The 17,942-nt window shown below is 38.8% G+C and overlaps 2 protein-coding genes and 1 pseudogene across 5 annotated transcripts; 1 reads left to right on the top strand and 2 right to left on the bottom strand.

Moving 5' to 3' along the window:
• Positions 1-1,050: 1,050 nt before the first annotated feature.
• Positions 1,051-4,111, bottom strand: LOC135117989 (uncharacterized; annotated as a pseudogene).
• A 3,101-nt stretch (positions 4,112-7,212) lies between these two features.
• LOC110384477 (arylalkylamine N-acetyltransferase 1) lies at positions 7,213-11,981 on the top strand. 2 transcript variants are annotated; one of them, XM_021345775.3, is made up of 5 exons: positions 7,213-7,453; positions 8,691-8,777; positions 9,061-9,241; positions 9,580-9,791; positions 11,677-11,981. In XM_021345775.3, exons 2-5 carry the CDS (start codon positions 8,704-8,706, stop codon positions 11,885-11,887), a joined length of 678 nt encoding a protein of 225 aa, XP_021201450.3. In that variant the 5' UTR covers positions 7,213-7,453; positions 8,691-8,703; the 3' UTR covers positions 11,888-11,981. The 2 variants fall into 2 exon arrangements, with proteins under 2 accessions (XP_021201450.3, XP_049700571.2); XM_049844614.2 differs by lacking the exon at positions 7,213-7,453 and adding an exon at positions 8,297-8,433.
• Positions 11,982-12,155: 174 nt separating this feature from the next.
• LOC110384474 (dnaJ-like protein 60) lies at positions 12,156-17,771 on the bottom strand. 3 transcript variants are annotated; one of them, XM_021345769.3, is made up of 7 exons: positions 17,586-17,771; positions 17,411-17,504; positions 16,500-16,675; positions 16,025-16,207; positions 15,238-15,340; positions 14,664-14,758; positions 12,156-12,405 (listed from the first exon to the last, which is right to left on the bottom strand). In XM_021345769.3, the coding sequence occupies exons 1-7, from the start codon at positions 17,645-17,647 to the stop codon at positions 12,267-12,269; spliced, it is 852 nt and encodes a 283-aa protein (XP_021201444.1). In that variant the 5' UTR covers positions 17,648-17,771; the 3' UTR covers positions 12,156-12,266. The 3 variants fall into 3 exon arrangements, with proteins under 3 accessions (XP_021201444.1, XP_021201446.1, XP_021201445.3); XM_021345771.3 differs by having other exon boundaries at positions 12,251-12,422; positions 17,586-17,770; XM_021345770.3 differs by lacking the exons at positions 12,156-12,405; positions 14,664-14,758 and adding an exon at positions 14,934-15,086.
• Positions 17,772-17,942: the final 171 nt, after the last annotated feature.

Raw genomic sequence — 17,942 nt, 5'->3', positions numbered from 1 at the left:
CCAGTTGTTTTAAAGCTTTTTTATACCTTTTTTATGTTACGGGCATCGCAGTTTTTCATTCCATAATTTTAGTAAATAGATTTAGTTTTGTGGTGCCTTGTAAAATATAATAGCAACGTGCTTTCCTGTAATATCATTGTAACAAAAGCTTTATTCGCGTATGAAGAATCAATAACTATATTATTTATCCCAGCAATTTTTTCAAAATGATTTATTAACATGGTCAGTGATAAATACCCCAGTACCAAAGCAGAAGCTTTTCAGGCGCTAAAAACATCAAACGCTTTAAATGATTCATTTAAAAATTATTTGTAAGCATTAAAGAAATAGAATCTCAGATAAAAAATTAAAATTAAACGATATGACGTAGCTACATACCTCCTTATTCATGAAATTTTACGTATTTTTTAAATAAACTAAAAGTTAACGCCTACTCAGAATCTATGCATCAGCTACATAGCAACACTTATCTAAACGTAGCGTAAATACTTACGCAGTTACAGTTTTATCTATTTTGTTGGTGAAAATATACTATTTTAGCTTAATATCGGTATTTATTAGCATTCTGAATATGATTTCATTCATGTAAATTTGTGTTACCTATGGATTATAAAAAGAAATCTATCGACGGTATTTACTAGGTATGTATATCTTAGCTTTTGGGTAGGAGCATTTACATGGTAGAACTTATAATTATATTGCAGTGCAACTACATAGTGTACCTACGAGTCAATATTATGAAGTAGATCGGAGTTTAGGGTCCTTATTGATGTGATAAATTCTAGCACGAATTTTGAAGAAAAAATGTAATTTTAAAGAATACAATGCTGGTCTCATTGAAAAGTAGAATCTCTTATAATTAATATCTGTGGTGTTAAGGCAAAAGGGGATGAGTCAAAAAACACAACTTTTCACCAGGGGCTAATCAAAAAAACGCGTGTTAGTTTTGTAATAAAAATGCAGTTTAATCAAAAGTGTATAGAAATAATTAACACAACTCTGTTTTAATTTTCATTTATTAATTTAGTCGTCTTTTACATGTAACCGAAAAATATTTTTATTTCTTAATTATTAAAATAACTGACATATCTCCTTTTTCCATAACACGGTACAAATTTAAAAAAAAACCTAGAACGACTCGTCTCTTTATTTGCTATTATTATTTACGTATATACCTTTTTTTTGGCAGGGGTGAAATCCTCATGGACTTCCCTCTACCTGGGGTCGGTGGAGGGGGTGTGCCGAACTCTTACCGGCTAAAAACCCACCCAGTGTTGCCTTCAATTACCTATTGTCGAGGGCACGGGTATCGCTAAAGCATTCTTCCACACCTCCGACAGGTATTGGCCCCCCAGATGTTCAAAGGCGGGCCCCGTCATCCGCTGTGGCCGTCACCCAGCAGCCACAGCAAGCTCCACTAAAAGAGGCGCTCGCAACACAACGCCACCGTTTCGAGGCCTGTTTCTGATCGGACGACAGACGCCCCTAGTCTGTCGACCGCAGGCCGCGCCCTATGGTGGCCGGAGATCAGTCAGCCTGCGACGTCCTCCACGTCTGCTGCGGGCGGGGAGAGAGGATGCAGCTTCTCTCTCCCTTTCCGCCGCCTCCTTTAAAACCATCACATCCTCACAAAAGGAGGCGACGGAGTTCCATCCATCTTCGCTGCCGACCATGCAGGACACGACAGCCGGCAGCGAAAGACTTCCCGCAGCGTCTACTGCTGCCGCTAGGTCACGGCGCTGCGTTGCCCCAGATGCCACAGTGGTGGCATTCGGGCGTGGGCTTCCGACCGATGCGACACAGGAACTTTCCGAAACACCCATGTCCGGTAAGGACCTGTGTCAGCTGGAAGCTGAGGGCGCCGTGGCGTCCCTCCAGCCACTCCTTCATTATGGGCCTTACCGCCGCGATAGCGGCGTGCCCTGCCGTGGGTCGCGCAAGTCGCTGCTCCCATTCCGCAATGAGGTCTTGGCGGAGCTCTGCCCTGCGCACCTCAACTTGCTGAGGCACGAGGCGCTCGGCCCGCCCCACCGCTTCCTCGCGCCATGTATAGAGTGACGCGAGGGCTGTCGGTCTCGAAGTCCCGGGATCCGGCTAGGAGGCATGCAGCTTCGAAGGAGATCGTGCGGTATAATAAATAAATAAATCTTTATTGAAACATAAAAAATATTTGTTTACAATATCATATGACACTGGATCTCACACTAGGATTCCCTGAGTCGCAAGAAATCCTAATGTGAGATCCTCTTATAACCCTGATGGCCATCGCTCGCTGTGGTCTTCGCAGCACTGCAAGGTTGCGGGCCGTCAGGGTGTTCGCCCATACTGGCGCGGCGTAAAGCGCCATCGCCCGCACGACCCCCATATAGAGCCTCCGGCAGGAGGTATTGGGTCACCTGAGGTTGGGCAACAAGCGTGAGAGCGCTGAAGCTGCGACCAACAACCGAGGAGCGAGCCGCTGGAAGTGTGGCCCGAAGTCCCAACGACTTTCGAGAACGAGTCCCAGGTATTTCATTGTCGGCTCCACAGCGATGGTAACCCCTCCCACCACGATACTGGACCCCGGAGGTGGCTTCTTCCTTGGCCCATGGAAGTAAAGGGCCTCGGATTTGTGTAAGGCCACTTCGAGGCCAAGACCTACCCACGACCTGCGCGACACTGGCTGTGGCCCGAATGGCCGCCTGCCGGTACGTCTACCCATGTGCTGTGACTAGCGTGTCGTCAGCGTAGCATATCACGCTGACGCCGTGGAGAAGCGCACCGCGCAGGACCCAATCGTAGCCAATGTTCCACAGGAGAGGGCCGAGAACCGACCCCTGAGGACGAGATGTTCTGACGACCCCATCCTTCTCGACCCGGGTACACGACAGCTCTTTCGGATAAATAGGCCCCGATTATGCGACGGAGGTACCCTGGCACTCCATGATAACGGAGCGCCTCCTTTATGATATTCCAGGGGCCCGATTCTCCTAATTTTACTTAAGCGACCTTCGATTGACGCTCGACTCGATTCGACTGAGATCCAATCCCGACTCGATTACTATTGAAGCATATGTGGCATTCCGCTATTTTTTCTTTGAAATAAACGTTTTTATCCTTTTCTGTCATTCAATAATGAATCATTTTGTCTGCAAATGATTTACGATTGCAAAATGATTGTACAGCAAACTACCGTATAGACCAAAATCATCAAAATAGCAGACCAATCGCACACCAATCAAATGTCAATCGAATACGATTGGTCTTTTATTAGTAGCAGAATGCCCGATATGGTTAAAACTGCTATTACGATCATATTGCGATTCGATTTCTATTCGATTTTGACATTATTAACTTAGGAGAATCGGGGCCCAGGGCAGGGTGTTGAACGCGTTAGCGATGTCATGCGGCACCGCCAAAACCACCTCGCCCCGGTCGACTGCTTCCTCCGCCAGGACCGCCAGGATCCTCACGCGCATGCGTGGAGGACGCAGTATAGCGTCAACTGTTGAACGCCCTTTACGGAAACCATACTGGTTGTCCTCCAGATCCGAATCAGCTTATAATTTAAAGGTTTTAAATCCATCATACTTAGTTAAATCGAACTTGTTAATCCTATTCATTTCTGTAGGTTTCAACACTCAAATTACCCACGTAAACCATAATTTTAGGATTTTTTGCACCGTTGCACTAGTAAAAAGACGTCAACTTCGCGCGCGAAATGCAACTAACGCGGAACGATGAATATGAATTTAGGCACAAGTCGACTTATCTCATTATACCTAATTTTATAAGTAAAGGATCACGTATGCAATAAGAAGATAACTAGACAAAACTCCTTTTTACTTTTTAGGTTTTGCTATTTATGACTAGACTCGTATTTTTTATTGGAGATTCACGAAATAAAATACATTATATTGACTTATTTCCTTTTTACCATGATAGTTCGTAAAATTTTGTACCCAACTGTGTAATTAACTCATTTTTCACAATTTCTGACTCATCCCCTTTTGCCTTAACACCACAGATATAATCTCGTATTCTTTTGTCTTCTCACTTAGTCAAACTAAATGTATGTCTAGATTGTGATGTATTCTGTAAATATTGTATCCTATCGCAATAAATGTAAATAAATTATTTCATTTGTTTTATTTACCTCATTAGGTAGGTACCTATACTCACCAGCTAAAATCTCCCTGAAATTATGCCAAAGACACACGTTTGCTGAGAAATACAAATTTTATAAATATAGTCAAGAATTATGAACATTGAACGGTGTGTCGACCACATGTCGAGATAAAAAAAGTTAGAGTAGCATATGGTAGTATGGTACCAGTCAACGTCGTGAATATTTCATCTGTTATGGAATGGAAGTTATAACATCTAGCTAAACATTTCCGAAAGGCAATAAGAACTCAAATATCACAAATTGGCTTCCTTACCTATTGAAAGCAAGGCCTGAAAGGTGAATTCTACGGCATTCGGCATTGGATGCATCCAATGCCATCTTCATTTAGCAAAGCCTCCATCTAATGTACTGAATGAGTACTTTTTCAAATAATTAGGCTCGGTCTTCATGTCTGTATACTTAACCTTTACCTACTGTCTTAATCTGTGAATAAATTAATAAACGAAAGATAAAGTAAAATTAAATATCCTATTCTGCGTATCTGCTGAGAAAGAGATCTAGCTTTGATGCAAAGGACAATGCTCAAAAAAAACCCAAGCCCGGCGCAAACGAAAAGTAACTCAAATTATAGGTAATAATAAGTAATGAAATACTGCATAGGAGGCATCATCGAAATCAATGGCTAAATGTATGAAATTGCTATTTGATTTTTTAAAGGGGAAACATGAGCAGCTGGGGCTAATAGTTTAATTAAAGTGCTATCTGAAACAACAAACAAGTAATATGGCAAGTAATAAGCTTCTCCAAAAAGATAAATCAATACCGAAGTACAGGCTGCAGCGCCCACGTCATCGCGTCATGAGCGTTTTACATTACTTAGGGTGGGCTAGACATGAGGAACAGTTCGCGCATCCCGCAACATTTTTGGATCTCGTCGTGTTAGAAATAAAGAATCGATGACTTTTAAGCGTTATTATTAAAATGAAAAGTACATTCATATCCTGTTTTAGTTCTATCATCCTATTATCTTGTAAAAGTAGGTAGAATAGTGGAGAATTTGCTATAAACATGTCATTATGTACACTCTTAAACCAGAACTGTATTTGTTTGCTGTTCCTTTTACTAATACATTATGTTACCTCTAAAATCTTGAGTAGCAATGTACCGCAGATGTTAAAATTAAAATAGCAATTTCACACATATAGCCACTGATTTCGATAATGCCCTCTATGTAATATTTAATTACTTATTTTTACCTATATTTTGAGTTACATTTCTTTTGCGCCGGGCCTGGATTTTTTTCTCATACTTCATGAGCATTGTCCATTGCAACGTAGAACCCGGTGACAATGTGTCAATTTATATAATTCGACACAAAATAAAAACGAATAGAAAAAGCACATTATAATCACATCATACATTCGTACAACAAAATTGTACCTACTCCCAAAACATTGTTATGAGTCATTGGCTTAAGGTCACACCAACGGTCACGGTGTCCAAATATATTTGTTCTGTCATAGCTAGGGTTACCACCAGATACCACCTTGTTATATGCGCGTTGCATGCGAAGAACCTCAAAAATATGTATGCTATTTGAAAGGCTCCATAGAGCCGAACCATGACGGGTCTGCGGTAGGGCTGCCACCTCGGATTTTGACAAACCCGGACAAACTTTAAAAAAACCCGGGCATTTGGCGTAAATCGCATTTTTTCCCCGAACGAGTACGATTTTTTTTAAACAAATGAATACCTCATTTGTAATCCATTTCCTATTAACATATACTTTTTTCTCCGTTTTTCCCGGGTTTTCCCCGGACACTTCTTGAAACCCCGCCCGGACGGCCCCCCGACGGCCTAGAAATGAGGACAAATCCGGGGAAACCCGGACGGATGGCAGCTCTAAGTCTGCGAGATTGTTATCGAGACTCTGGTTTTTGTTTCACAAAGGGCTCATAAAAAGAACATTGGCAAGTTTTTGGTCAACAAAGGTCTGAGACTCCCTCCCGAGTCCCAGAGAGGGAGATCATTTCATGATTGGGAAATACTCATCATCTCCAGAGCCTTTACCAACTATTATTGTAGTCCGCTTCCAGACTAACCGGATGACTAAGTAACTGCTGTGTACCAGTGTTTAACAAGTATCGACTGCCTGTCTGAACTCTTCAACCGGAGCCACCCAATTCCCTTGAAAACTGGTTGTCAGACTTATTGTCTTCTGACTGCCTTCTGACTGCCAAAGACATGTTCAAAGACAGTCATGATCTGCTAAAACAAAATAATGAGTGATAACCCTACTTTGTGTTCAAAAGGATTAGTAAACATAGCGACGCCGAATGCCAAGTTACGGTCGTCGTGACCGATCCCCACTACCGGTGAATCTTAAGGCTCCTTCGATCTTTTCAATTACTTTTACTACCAGTATTTCTGCAGAAATATATTCATATTTCAGTTAGAATAACGAGTTTGACTAGCGAAATGCTACCTATTATTTGTTTGAAAACTTCTCCGTTCCGCTCTATAGAAGTCTGGGCTTAAGTTGTTACATATGAGAGGTAACTAATCCAACCTAGGTACTGCTAATCGTTAAGACAATGCACCATTAAAATGCAAACATGTCAGTTTGATTTAGATTACAACTGCAATATAAATAATTCAAGATCGGTTTATTGATTAGGTCCTTAGTTTCTTGTTTAAACGCAGAATTTACATTTTAATAAAACTACGATTTTATTTGATTGGATCTGCAAGTACGTAACTATTACAGGATAGGTACCTACCTTAGTTAATTTTAGATACTGATAAGTATCGATAACTAGGTAATGTGAGTACCTAATGCCTGATTGAGATAAGATTAATATAACACCAGTGAAAACATACATACTTACCGAAAAGACAGGCTTTAATTACTTACCATATTTACGTATTTTTATGCCCATGCTCAATGAATATCCTGTGGTCATTTAAAAAAATACCGTAAGCAGAATCTGCAATTTATGATATCACTATAAAAATATTACTTTGCATAATTGACCGATAAGTTAAACAAACAAACGGGCGTATACGCCTTAAATATAGTATTTTTATCTTTCACCGTTAATATGTTAATGTGTCCGGGCGACGTTCAAAACATTATCTAGCTGCGCGCACGCCGTACGCTACAACCGATTTGTTTTTACATAACAATATAATCAATTTATTCAATTTTATTACGAAGAAACACGTTTTTAAGTGCCGAGTTTTATAATTTATTAATCTATTATTAAACTGTTAATGTTTATTTAAGTTATTAAGTGAAACAAATGTGCTGTGTTATTTATATCTTATAAGTTAAAGTTAACAGAGGTAAGTTATGAGGCTCCGGTGTTAATTAAAATCTATAGAGGTTTTATTGCTTGCATAGTTGCCATATTAATTATAACCTGCGAACGATTAATTTATAGCTACTGTGTAGGTTTATTGTATTAATAGGTATGTATCTAGAGGTATCCCAGATGAATTTAAATGGATTAATTCAGTAGCAACTTTGTAAAAATAAAGTGATAAAAATATTACCGAACGATAGGCATCCTTATCTAATCTGATTTGGACCGAATACTTGCCTTTTATAATTATCAAGTAGGACTCTTATTACCTATTAATTTATAGACATTATCTGTCTAATTAAGTGTTTATGCACTTGTTGCTTTCCAATGCGGCCCCTCCCAACCATTTTTTTTAATTGATTTCATCAAACGACTCCTCCCCGCTGCGGGTTAGCAGCGTGAGGGAGTGTCAGACTCTTACTGACTAAAACACATCATGTTCCTTCGTGGGCCTTTTATGTACCAGGGCTGCTGTAACTCTTTCGTACAATCCCGCAGCCCCGGCGTCCCACTCACCCCTTAAATATCACTTTCTGATCGTCAAAAAACGCTTTTCATCCTCAATTCCTCTAGATTTACTACTCAGGTACACCATAAAATTTACCTCGAATCGAAGATCTAGAAGCGTATTTTCCTATTGCTGCGAAACGCAAACATCAGACAATTTGAGAATATAGCAATGATGGATCGAAAACTTGTCGGTAAAATCCCCACCTAGGTACCTACCCGTGCAAAAACACTGATTGAACTGAGTATAAAAAGTTTCACAGAGACTTGGAAAATGATCTAATCATCATAATCAGTGACTACCTAAGTACCTAGTCTATACAATATTAGCTCACACTATCAGATTAGCCTTCCATAAAGTATGTCGTTTCGCCCACCACTCTTGTGCTTAAGACTTGCAATTTGTTAAAGCACTCTTGCTTTCTGCATATCATTACTGCACTTTTCTGTAAGGTACTCAGTCTACTATGTATATTCTTAGTGGGGCATTCAAGAACCCGTTAGTGCCAACTTTCTAACAATCGACTCTACTAAGTTGGTTGAACATTGTTTCAGACCAAATATATTTAGTTTCTCTCGATATTCCGCGATGTCGATCTAGTTGGCTATAATTTTTGACACAAGAAACTATTCATCATTAATTATCCCATCAGGGAATAAGTATTAAGTTTAAAAGGCAGCCTTACTAAAAGTATCACATCAATTTCCAGATTACGTGCAAAAATGGCTCAACCCGGTTATGAAATTAAACCGATTCAAGCTGCGGACACTGAAGATGTAATGAACTTGTTGAGAAAGTAAGTTGACTTCGTTAAGCCTTTTTGCGTACTTCCCCAATCAATTTACATAAGAAGATTTCGAAGAAGCAAGATTCAGAAGCATTATTTCGTCGTTCTCCAGAAATTATGGTAGATGGAGATAGAAAGCGCACTCAGTCGTTAAGCTTAAAGGGCCGATTTTAATATGAATGATCCCCATTACGGATATATTCTTGAAATCATAAGCGCCAATGTTATGTCCATAAAAGTGAAGGAAGACCAATGCAAGACGAATACCAATATGCTCTTTTTCTTTTCCTAGAACGTTCTTCATCGACGAACCAATGAACCTAGCTGTCGGGCTCTGCAGTGAAGGAACATGCACCGAGCTTGAGAATTACTGCAAGAAGGCCTTGCCAGGCGATGGTTGTTCCTTCAAGGCAGTTGACAAAGAAGGCAATATTGTTGGAGCTATGGTTAACGAACTTGATACTTTAACCGAGGTAGGTACCTATACCAATGGCACCTAAAGAACTCTTAATAACTCACTCTCAAGAAATTCAATCCATAAGCATTCATTGAAAAATCGCTGACCTTAACCTTAACTATAAAGTACAGTTTTCACCAAATAACTGTGCCACTCCCACGTTGGCTAGTGGTAACTTCAAACTTTATGATACTTAGTCAAAATGTACCAACGGACAGACTTAAAGGGGACAAAGATGGTTTGCCGAAGCCTCTACAAAAATGGACGAGAACCTATGTGGTTTAAGTACATATGTAGACTCAGTTTCAAATAGGACTGATGATGATTATGTACTATGATCCAATATCATTTCAGGGAGATAACGGCAGCGGCTACTTACAAATGGCAGAAAACTGTGCAAACCCTAAATTCAAGAAGATTCTCTACGTGTTGGCGAAGCGGGAGGAAGGTGCCAGGCTCGCTGAGAAGTTCCCCAATGATGACAAACTGCTGGATGTGAAGATCGCGGCCACCGACCCTAACTGGAGGAAGCGAGGCATCATGAACGCATTGTTGAATGAAACAGAGTAAGTGCTGAAAACCTTGAAGAATCTTTGAAGCACAATTAGGCAGAACTGCTGCCTTTATTTTTTTAACGTGATTTGCATAAAAACAAATCAGTGTACACGTCAAATCTACCGCAAAACGGAGTATGGTGGCAATCCGTATTACTTGGAACAGGTCAATTCAGCCCCGGATCTTCAATTTTTTTTAGGCGGGGCAAAAACTGAAAAATGTCGCCCCGCGTACCTACCTACTTATGTTTATTTTCACCAACGAAAGTCACTTTTTTGGTAGGTAAATGACTTTAAAAAAAAGTGTCCAAATCATTGTAGGCTCAAACTGTTGGCCAGGTTTAAGTTATGAAACTCGAGACAGAATAATGCAAATTGAAAAAATTTGCGCGAGCGAAAGTAGTGCGCAAATTTTTTAATTTTGGGACACAAAAAGTTAATAAATTTAAAAAAGCGCTGGAAACTAACAAGAAGTCGGAAGCGCAAACTTTGTTGTTTTTGAGGACTTCATAAATAATATTTTTTGCTACATTTGACTTATAAAAGGTAATACAGCGTGGATTTGAGCCATGAAGTTATGAAAGTAACGTATGTATAATATTGCGCGAGCGAAGCGAGCGCGAAATTTTTTGAGCCTACGACACAATAATAAGTGACTAAGTAAATTGTAAAGCCACGAACTTTTTTAAATTATTTGTTTGAAGACTCACGAATTAAACAGGGAATTATCTATACTAATATTATAAAGCTGAAGAGTTTGTTTGTTTGAACGCGCTAATCTCAGGAACTACTGGTCCGATTTGAAAATTTCTTTCAGTGTTAGATAGCCCATTTATCGAGGAAGGCTATAGGCTTTTTATCCCGGTACGGGAAGTAGTTCCCACGGGATGCGGGTGAAACCGCTGGCAGAAGCTAGTGTACAAATAAAAAGAAACCGTGATAAGAGCGAGTGCCATTTGCGTTCGTTGATTCGGTACGTTAATAAAAATAATAAACAATCAGAAAAATAGCATTGTCATTTAGCCGCGAGCGTAGCGAGCGAGAATTTTTTCACTTATTTAGAGGATGTTAAAAGTGAAAAATAATCAAAATGATCGATCAATCAAACAAAGCGAAGGCGACTTTTTTGTCTGTATCATGATACAATGTGGAACTTCCTTATTATAAAGGGGCGTCCCGTGGCGCCCCTGAGACCGAGGCGCCCGGGTATTCGCACACCCTGCACCATAGCTTAAGACGGCCCTGAAGACTCACAAATGAAACTGGGAATTATGTACAATAAAAAGAAACCGTGATTAGAGCGAGTGCCATTTGTGTTCGTTGATTCGGTGCGTCAATAAAAATGATAAACCATCAGACAAACTATACATCCACTGTCATTTTAGTCGCGAGCGTAGCGAGCGAGAATTTTTTCACTTATTTGGAGGATGTTAAAAGTGAAAAATAATCAAAATGATCAATTAAACAAAGCGAAGGCGACTTTTTTAGAAACTTTGCTTGTCAGTATCATGATACAATGGAACTTCCTTATCAAACGGGTGTAATTTTTTCGAAATTTCCTGGTGGTGGGGCGCCCCTGAGACATACACACACCCTGCCCCATAGGTTAAGACGGCCCTGTAGGTAACTATTATGGTAATCTGTGATGTGTGATGTAGGATTTAAAATCAGGCAGCCGCCTGATTTTGCCGCCCCCTGAATTTGCCGCCCGGGGCATGGGCCCCGGCTTGCCCCCCCCTAGATCCGGGGCTGGGTCAATTATGATGCAAATTCATGTTAACACCTGTCTGACAGCATAAATTTTAGTTTACTCCGCATTGTACGACAGTTTTCCAGAATAAAAAAAAAACCTTAATTTTCCTCCTAAAAGTCTAATGATTGCAATGTATAATTTTAGGAAGCTAGCAAAGCAGCGCGGGGTTAGAATTCTTCGCATGGACACTTCCAGTGCCTACTCAGCGATGGCCGCCGAGAGGCTCGGCTTCACCTGCATGTACTCAGCTCCATACAACGAGATCAAACTCGACGGTCGCCCCCTTATCGTTCCGGAACCGCCGCATGTCGACGATAGAGTCTACATCAAGATAATGTTCGATAAAAACAACTAACAACAAATGTGTTGCGACTGAAAACTCTTTAGATAAGTTATTGAAACATGTGACATACCGATAAATACGTGACTATATGTATTATGAAATTTTATATCTCGAAATTTTTTTACCTATTTCCCCCTTAGAACAATCGAGTTCTTAAAACTACTTTTGCCATACTTCTGAAGTTACTGTACCAATAAAACAACGAATTTATAAAATCGATATAATTCGACTTTACGTTACATTAATCCACAAAATATTTACAGGACCAATTTAACCTTAATATGTAGTTTAATTTGACTAAAATACTCGTTGATTTCAGAGGCCAACTTTCAAAAAAAAACGTCACATTCCTGGCACCATCAATTTGTTTCGTGTTCGGAATAGTTATTCTTCACAATAACATTGACATAAGTTTTTTGATAAAATTTTGTAGTGTTTCATGTCTGGTTGGGTGAGACCAGTCGTCTGATGGGTGAGGATGTGGCGACTCCGATAAACCGAGTTCCGAGACTAAAGCCTCCGTCGAGTTTCTGCAACGTTATCATTACTGTAAAGAGAACTTGACAAGTTTAAATAGGGCCAACTGGAATTAAAGAAGTACCTACCAAGAAAAAAATACATTATATGAAAAGATTACACACACAACGTTTGGCAAGAAATTTTAATGCTTTTGGAACTGCTCGGAGGATCCTAGCGCGAAACAATTTGTCTAACTGAAACTCCTCCAGTAACAACCCATCTTTTCAAACCCTTTAAAAAAACGATTTTCCTAATTGTTTAATCAATTATACATTGCCGCCCTTTTGGTTAACGAAGAGAGGAACCACCGGCCGTAAGAATAAAGTTTACTATATCGGTGTTATAAATTTTATCCTTAGCGCACGCCACCCGCGTCCAACTCGCATTGAAATTTGTTAAATAGGAATTTGAGCCTTATAATGCATCAATAGATCTCAAATTGCATTAAACGAGGTCTACACGCGCACGCCATGCATACGCCCCGCGCCCGCCTCGCGCCGACCCTGCACTCGCCCTGCCCGCGCTCTGCACCCTCCCCGCGTACGCGTTGTGATACCTGGAAGCCACTATGCCTAGTGAACGAAGTAGGCCAGTCACTAGTAGTTTATGTTGGCGCGAGGCGTGTGCGAGGCGGACGCAGCGCGTGTGCGGGTTTAAGGCGGGCAGAACGCGTGCACGGGTGCTGTGCGTGATCGGCGCATGACGTCTGAATACGCCCTTACTCTCTGACAGATATGACCGGATGGAGGGCCGGAGGAGTATGAGCACATGGGCAGACATGTGTTCCGAATTTAGTCGCGGAACGACATCCAGTTTCACGAGAACTGTGCCAGTTCATAGTGACACCTCTTTAAGAAGTTAACTAGCAGTCCTTCGTTTGGACACAATTTTTTTGGATTTAGAATAAAGTGCCTACGTGCGCTTAAAAAATATATTTTTACCGCGAACCTAATAAAATTTAAAAGTAGCTTAGCCTAATTGTGAAACGCAGTCTTAATTGTGTGAAATTGTTTTTTCCTGGTCTATACACGTACATGATGATGATGATGATGATGTCCTCCTAGCCGATTATCGGCTACGGCGGCTGTTCTCATGTAAGGAGATTAGCCATCTACGCAGGACATATTATAGTGCACGAGCATTTGCGCAGACACAGGTGCACTCACTATTCCTTAACTCTCATAGCCCGATGGGACGGTAATCCGACACGACGTACATGAGCTAATTATATGACATTCACCTATGTATAAACCATACTGCATACAGTTTAGCATAGCTACCAGTATACCACAACACTGATTACAGTTATCCTGAAGGTACCACAAACCAGTGAAAACTGGTTCAATACACAAAACAGAGTATGTACCTTGTGTACGTATTTTTTGGGCGGTTGGTGGTCTCTGACTAAACTAGTTAACCCATGTTTTATTAGAACCATTCAAACAAATAACTTTCTATATTAATTATTCCCATAATATTATATAAGAACTACTAATAAAAACTAATGAATAATTTATGTATAAAATATATTGTACAGTACACAATTCGAAATCTACAACAATTATTATGTACACGTCAATTACGGAGGTAGTTCAAACAATATCAAAATAGGTACATACAGCGACATTGGTAAAAAGTCAAAAGATTTACAAAACATATAACAACTTTTACTCTATATTTACATAATGTACACTGCAGTAAAACTAATTATAATTGTACTAAATTGATAATAATTGTACTAAATTGATGATTCGATACAAGGTACTTATTAGATTGGTTCCTGTTCTAATTTAATAATTTGCATTGAAATTGAATATCACCCCAAAGAGGCCGATTTGAGATTTTTGAACTTTGTTTGTCTATCTGTCAAAAACTATAATTAAATGCGATTGTTTTATTTCCAGTATACTACGTTTGAATTGGGTATTGAATCAATGGACATTATTTTTAGCTGCCATTTGATTCTTATGCGTTTGCCATATACATTTAGAATTACAATAGCTCTGTTCTCCCCAATCCCCTGTGTTTTTTCAAAACTGTACTATTTGCAGAAAAAAAATTATATAAAAACCTGAGTATGAAAAGGATTATCTAACAAAATTAATCTACATCAGGAACCAACATCAAACTCACAATAAATTACTCAAAACACTACATTTGCAAAGAGGATTTAAGGACTCCTCAAGTCGCGTCAAATTTTACTAAAAGTTTACGTCAACTCTATGGTCTAATGTTCTACTTTTAAATTATAAAAGTGGAAGTAAATCACTTCTTTTCGCTCGCCAGTGCTTGTCCCAATGACGCTGTAGCGACGGTCGGGTTCGCCGCTGTCACGATCTTGTCGAGCAAAAGGCGCGTCTGCATCTGAAATATAATTAAATAGAGGCTACAACTAGGTTCAATTTTCAAAATACGGGTGTTCGGGGAACGAGGAACGTTACTAGCTCCGCCCTTATACGCCTTTTTCGGAAATCGTTCGTTCTTTTTTTTAACTAAATCACCGACCAATCAGGTATAATCTTTGACAGATGTCTCAAGGAACCCGAACGCTTCACTAATTGACTGGTAGCTGATCGTTTTGGTCACGCCGACAGTACATACTTGGCCTACAAAAAGGCGCCTGACCTACCTGCCTTATGGCCTCTTCGCTCATACTTCCTTCCTCCGTGGAGAGAATTAATCGACAGCCATCCTTTACACCCACCGTGCCATTTTAGTTGATTTTACAGCCGTATGTTCAATTCAAAGGAGAATACATATATTGAAAAAGAAAATCTAAGTTTTAAAAGCGATATTAAATCACAAATATGTATTAGAAACAAGAATATTTAGTATAAAAATACCTCGTTTCCATTAGTATGAGCGGCAGCCCGCACTCTGTCCAATTCTTCTGCAAGACGTTTGGTCTTCTCTTGAGCTCGCTGTCTTTGTGCTACATATAAATTTCTGAAAGCAATTAAACAAATCATATTAAGCTATACTTAATAATCATATATAAGTATGTATATAAAAGTCTATTTATAAATAGGTAACATAAGAAATAATGTTGATATATGTTGACAACATGTTGTTGTGTTGAGATGATGTTGCGTCGCCAAAAATAATAATTATTGCAAAATCTAAATGAATGGCGCGCAGATAGGACAGAAACGTGTAACGCTGACGTTCTGATGTGGATAAACAAAATGACAATGATAAGCACAAACGATTTATATGGGATGATTATGTTTAGGTACGGTGATGGATAGCATTTTGGTCTTTTGGAGATGCCTTTAGATTCTCCAATTGATAACCAAAAATCATGAGTAACAGCTACTTATACATAGTCACATATATACTATAGGATGAAAAGTTCTCTGAGATGTCTGTGCAATTTTGCCGGAAACTCAAAAACTACTTATATATGGAATTTTCGTGCGATTTTCACTCATGAGGAAAGTTAAGATACAGATACGTACGTATGTTAAATCGAAATGATTAGGGCCCACTTTCTCCAACATCTGTTTTTCTAAACCTTCATCGAAAATGTAAACAGTTGTTTTAAAAAAAACTGATGTTTATGTGGTTGTCGAACATGGGCCTAAGTATGCTTACAAATTATAGTTAATAAAAATAAAATTTCAGACTGACCTTATTACAAACACTTGCAGTAATATCCCGATCAAGGCAACCCCGGTGCACATTGCTATAATAACGTAGTTGGGCAATTTCTTTATACCAGTCGACCCATACGTTGCATTTTTACTATCATTTGCATTGGACGATCTGGTTTGGGATTCGTAGTAGTAGCTGTAATGTGGGTTGTTACGTAAACTGGAAATAGAAAAAAAAATATGTAAGACTTATAATATTGAGTTTCTTTGCTAAGTTATAACATAAGTTGGGATATGGTTTAATCTTTCAAATATGTTTAGATGATATTTATTTGCCCAAAAATCTAGAGGGCAGATTTGTGGCTAAAAAAGTTTATTGAATTTCAACTTTTTTTGCTTCAAACTGAATTTGAGTAGAAGAAAATTATAAGATCATTTATTTTCTGCCTCAGCAATTAAACTCTAATGATAACCTTTTAAACCTATAAATGAGATAAAATAAACTTCCTTACTTATAAGGTACATGTGACCTATACACGTACGAGGCCCCACCGTGATCGGAAGTTTCTATCTCGGTCATGCTGTCATATCGAGCGCGACTACTGGGCTTGCTCAGTACGTTGTACGCCTCCACAATGCGCACAAACTTCTCCTGTGCTCGTGCATCTTTGTTTTTGTCAGGATGATACTGGAATATATTAGAATTAACCCATTAATAATGAAAAAAGCTCACGAGGATGATAGGATGATGAACATTAACCCATTGTATGCCAGCTTGCAGCTATATGGGAGACACAATTCATTTTCTATTGTTTAAACTTTTACTATTCTACTGTTTCACTTAAGGGCCAAGTTTGTCTAAACAAAAGAAAATATTAATGTTCATAGCATACTTCGATCTAAGAATTAAATACCATCATTCCTCATGCTCACTGAATATTTTAGTCATCTACTGCATTCGCAGGAACACATTTTCTAATAAGTGACCTTTTCTATATAAAAATATACATACATATGGCCATCCACTCCTTTACCTTTCTCTTAAAGATTATCACCCTGGTGTTACAGTATGCATTCAAACTTTTAAGAACTAAATACATTTATACATTCCATATGTGACCATCCATATGTACCTGACTCTCTAAAATTTAATTTCTACAACATAGCCATTGGCAGCCATTGCTAGTAACTGGATGAATTTGAACTGCTTTTTATAGTTGTGAGCTAGGGTAACACTGAATGTTGTGAGCATCCAATCTTAAGGTAACTAAACGGTAATTAATATTTATCCCAGATTATATATCATGGGCACTTACTAATTTACTCTATTGTGCAATAATGAGTTTAAAATATCACATCTGGAAAATATAATTACCTAATAGGTAGGTACTTACTATAGTTATCAATAACTATTTGCACTTACCTCTTTGCTCATTTGTATGAACGCTTCCTTGATATCTTTATCTGAACAATTTCTTCGCAGATTGAGTACTTCATAGTGATTTTTTCTATTTAAACTGAAAGCATATTACGCATAAAAATTAGATGAGATTCCTTGATTCATAAAATGTTTCATTCTTAGAGCGAAAGTATTTTACCTGTAGCACCTCAGCAACGCCTTAATTGCTTTGATGTCATGAGGTCGTTTAAAAAAAAACATAACGATGTGCACGATTAAAATTTATCTAATATTTTGAAAGTAGTTCATGTTATTATTTTGCAATTTCCATTTTTGATCCCGACTCCGATGGAAATGTAATTGTCAAAGTTGACAGCACTGGATCACAATTGCCATAAACAAACGAAAGAAAAAATATAACAAATACGTTTTATCAGTTAAAGATTTATGTTATATTTCCCTGGCTCTGAATTCCTGACTAATATTGATTTGTTCTATCGACCCCGTTTCATAGAAATATTTTCGCTATTAAAACTCGTACAGAATCATATTTGAT

The sequence above is a fragment of the Helicoverpa armigera genome, chromosome 16 (genome assembly GCF_030705265.1).
Source record: "Helicoverpa armigera isolate CAAS_96S chromosome 16, ASM3070526v1, whole genome shotgun sequence".
Classification (NCBI taxonomy): domain Eukaryota; kingdom Metazoa; phylum Arthropoda; class Insecta; order Lepidoptera; family Noctuidae; genus Helicoverpa; species Helicoverpa armigera.
Note: the sequence above shows the minus strand (reverse complement) of the source record. Positions and strands in the feature narration are given on the sequence as shown.

Coding starts and splice junctions, on each gene's coding strand:
- LOC110384477 (XM_021345775.3), top strand. CDS start 8,704: ATGGCTCAACCCGGTTATGAAATTAAACCGATTCAAGCTGCGGACACT. Junction 8,778..9,060: donor GTAATGAACTTGTTGAGAAA/GTAAGTTGACTT, acceptor TTCTTTTCCTAG/AACGTTCTTCATCGACGAAC. Junction 9,792..11,676: donor GCATTGTTGAATGAAACAGA/GTAAGTGCTGAA, acceptor GTATAATTTTAG/GAAGCTAGCAAAGCAGCGCG.
- LOC110384474 (XM_021345769.3), bottom strand. CDS start 17,647: ATGTTTTTTTTTAAACGACCTCATGACATCAAAGCAATTAAGGCGTTG. Junction 17,505..17,585: donor GCGTTGCTGAGGTGCTACAG/GTAAAATACTTT, acceptor ATATGCTTTCAG/TTTAAATAGAAAAAATCACT. Junction 16,208..16,499: donor AGGTCACATGTACCTTATAA/GTAAGGAAGTTT, acceptor TTCTATTTCCAG/TTTACGTAACAACCCACATT.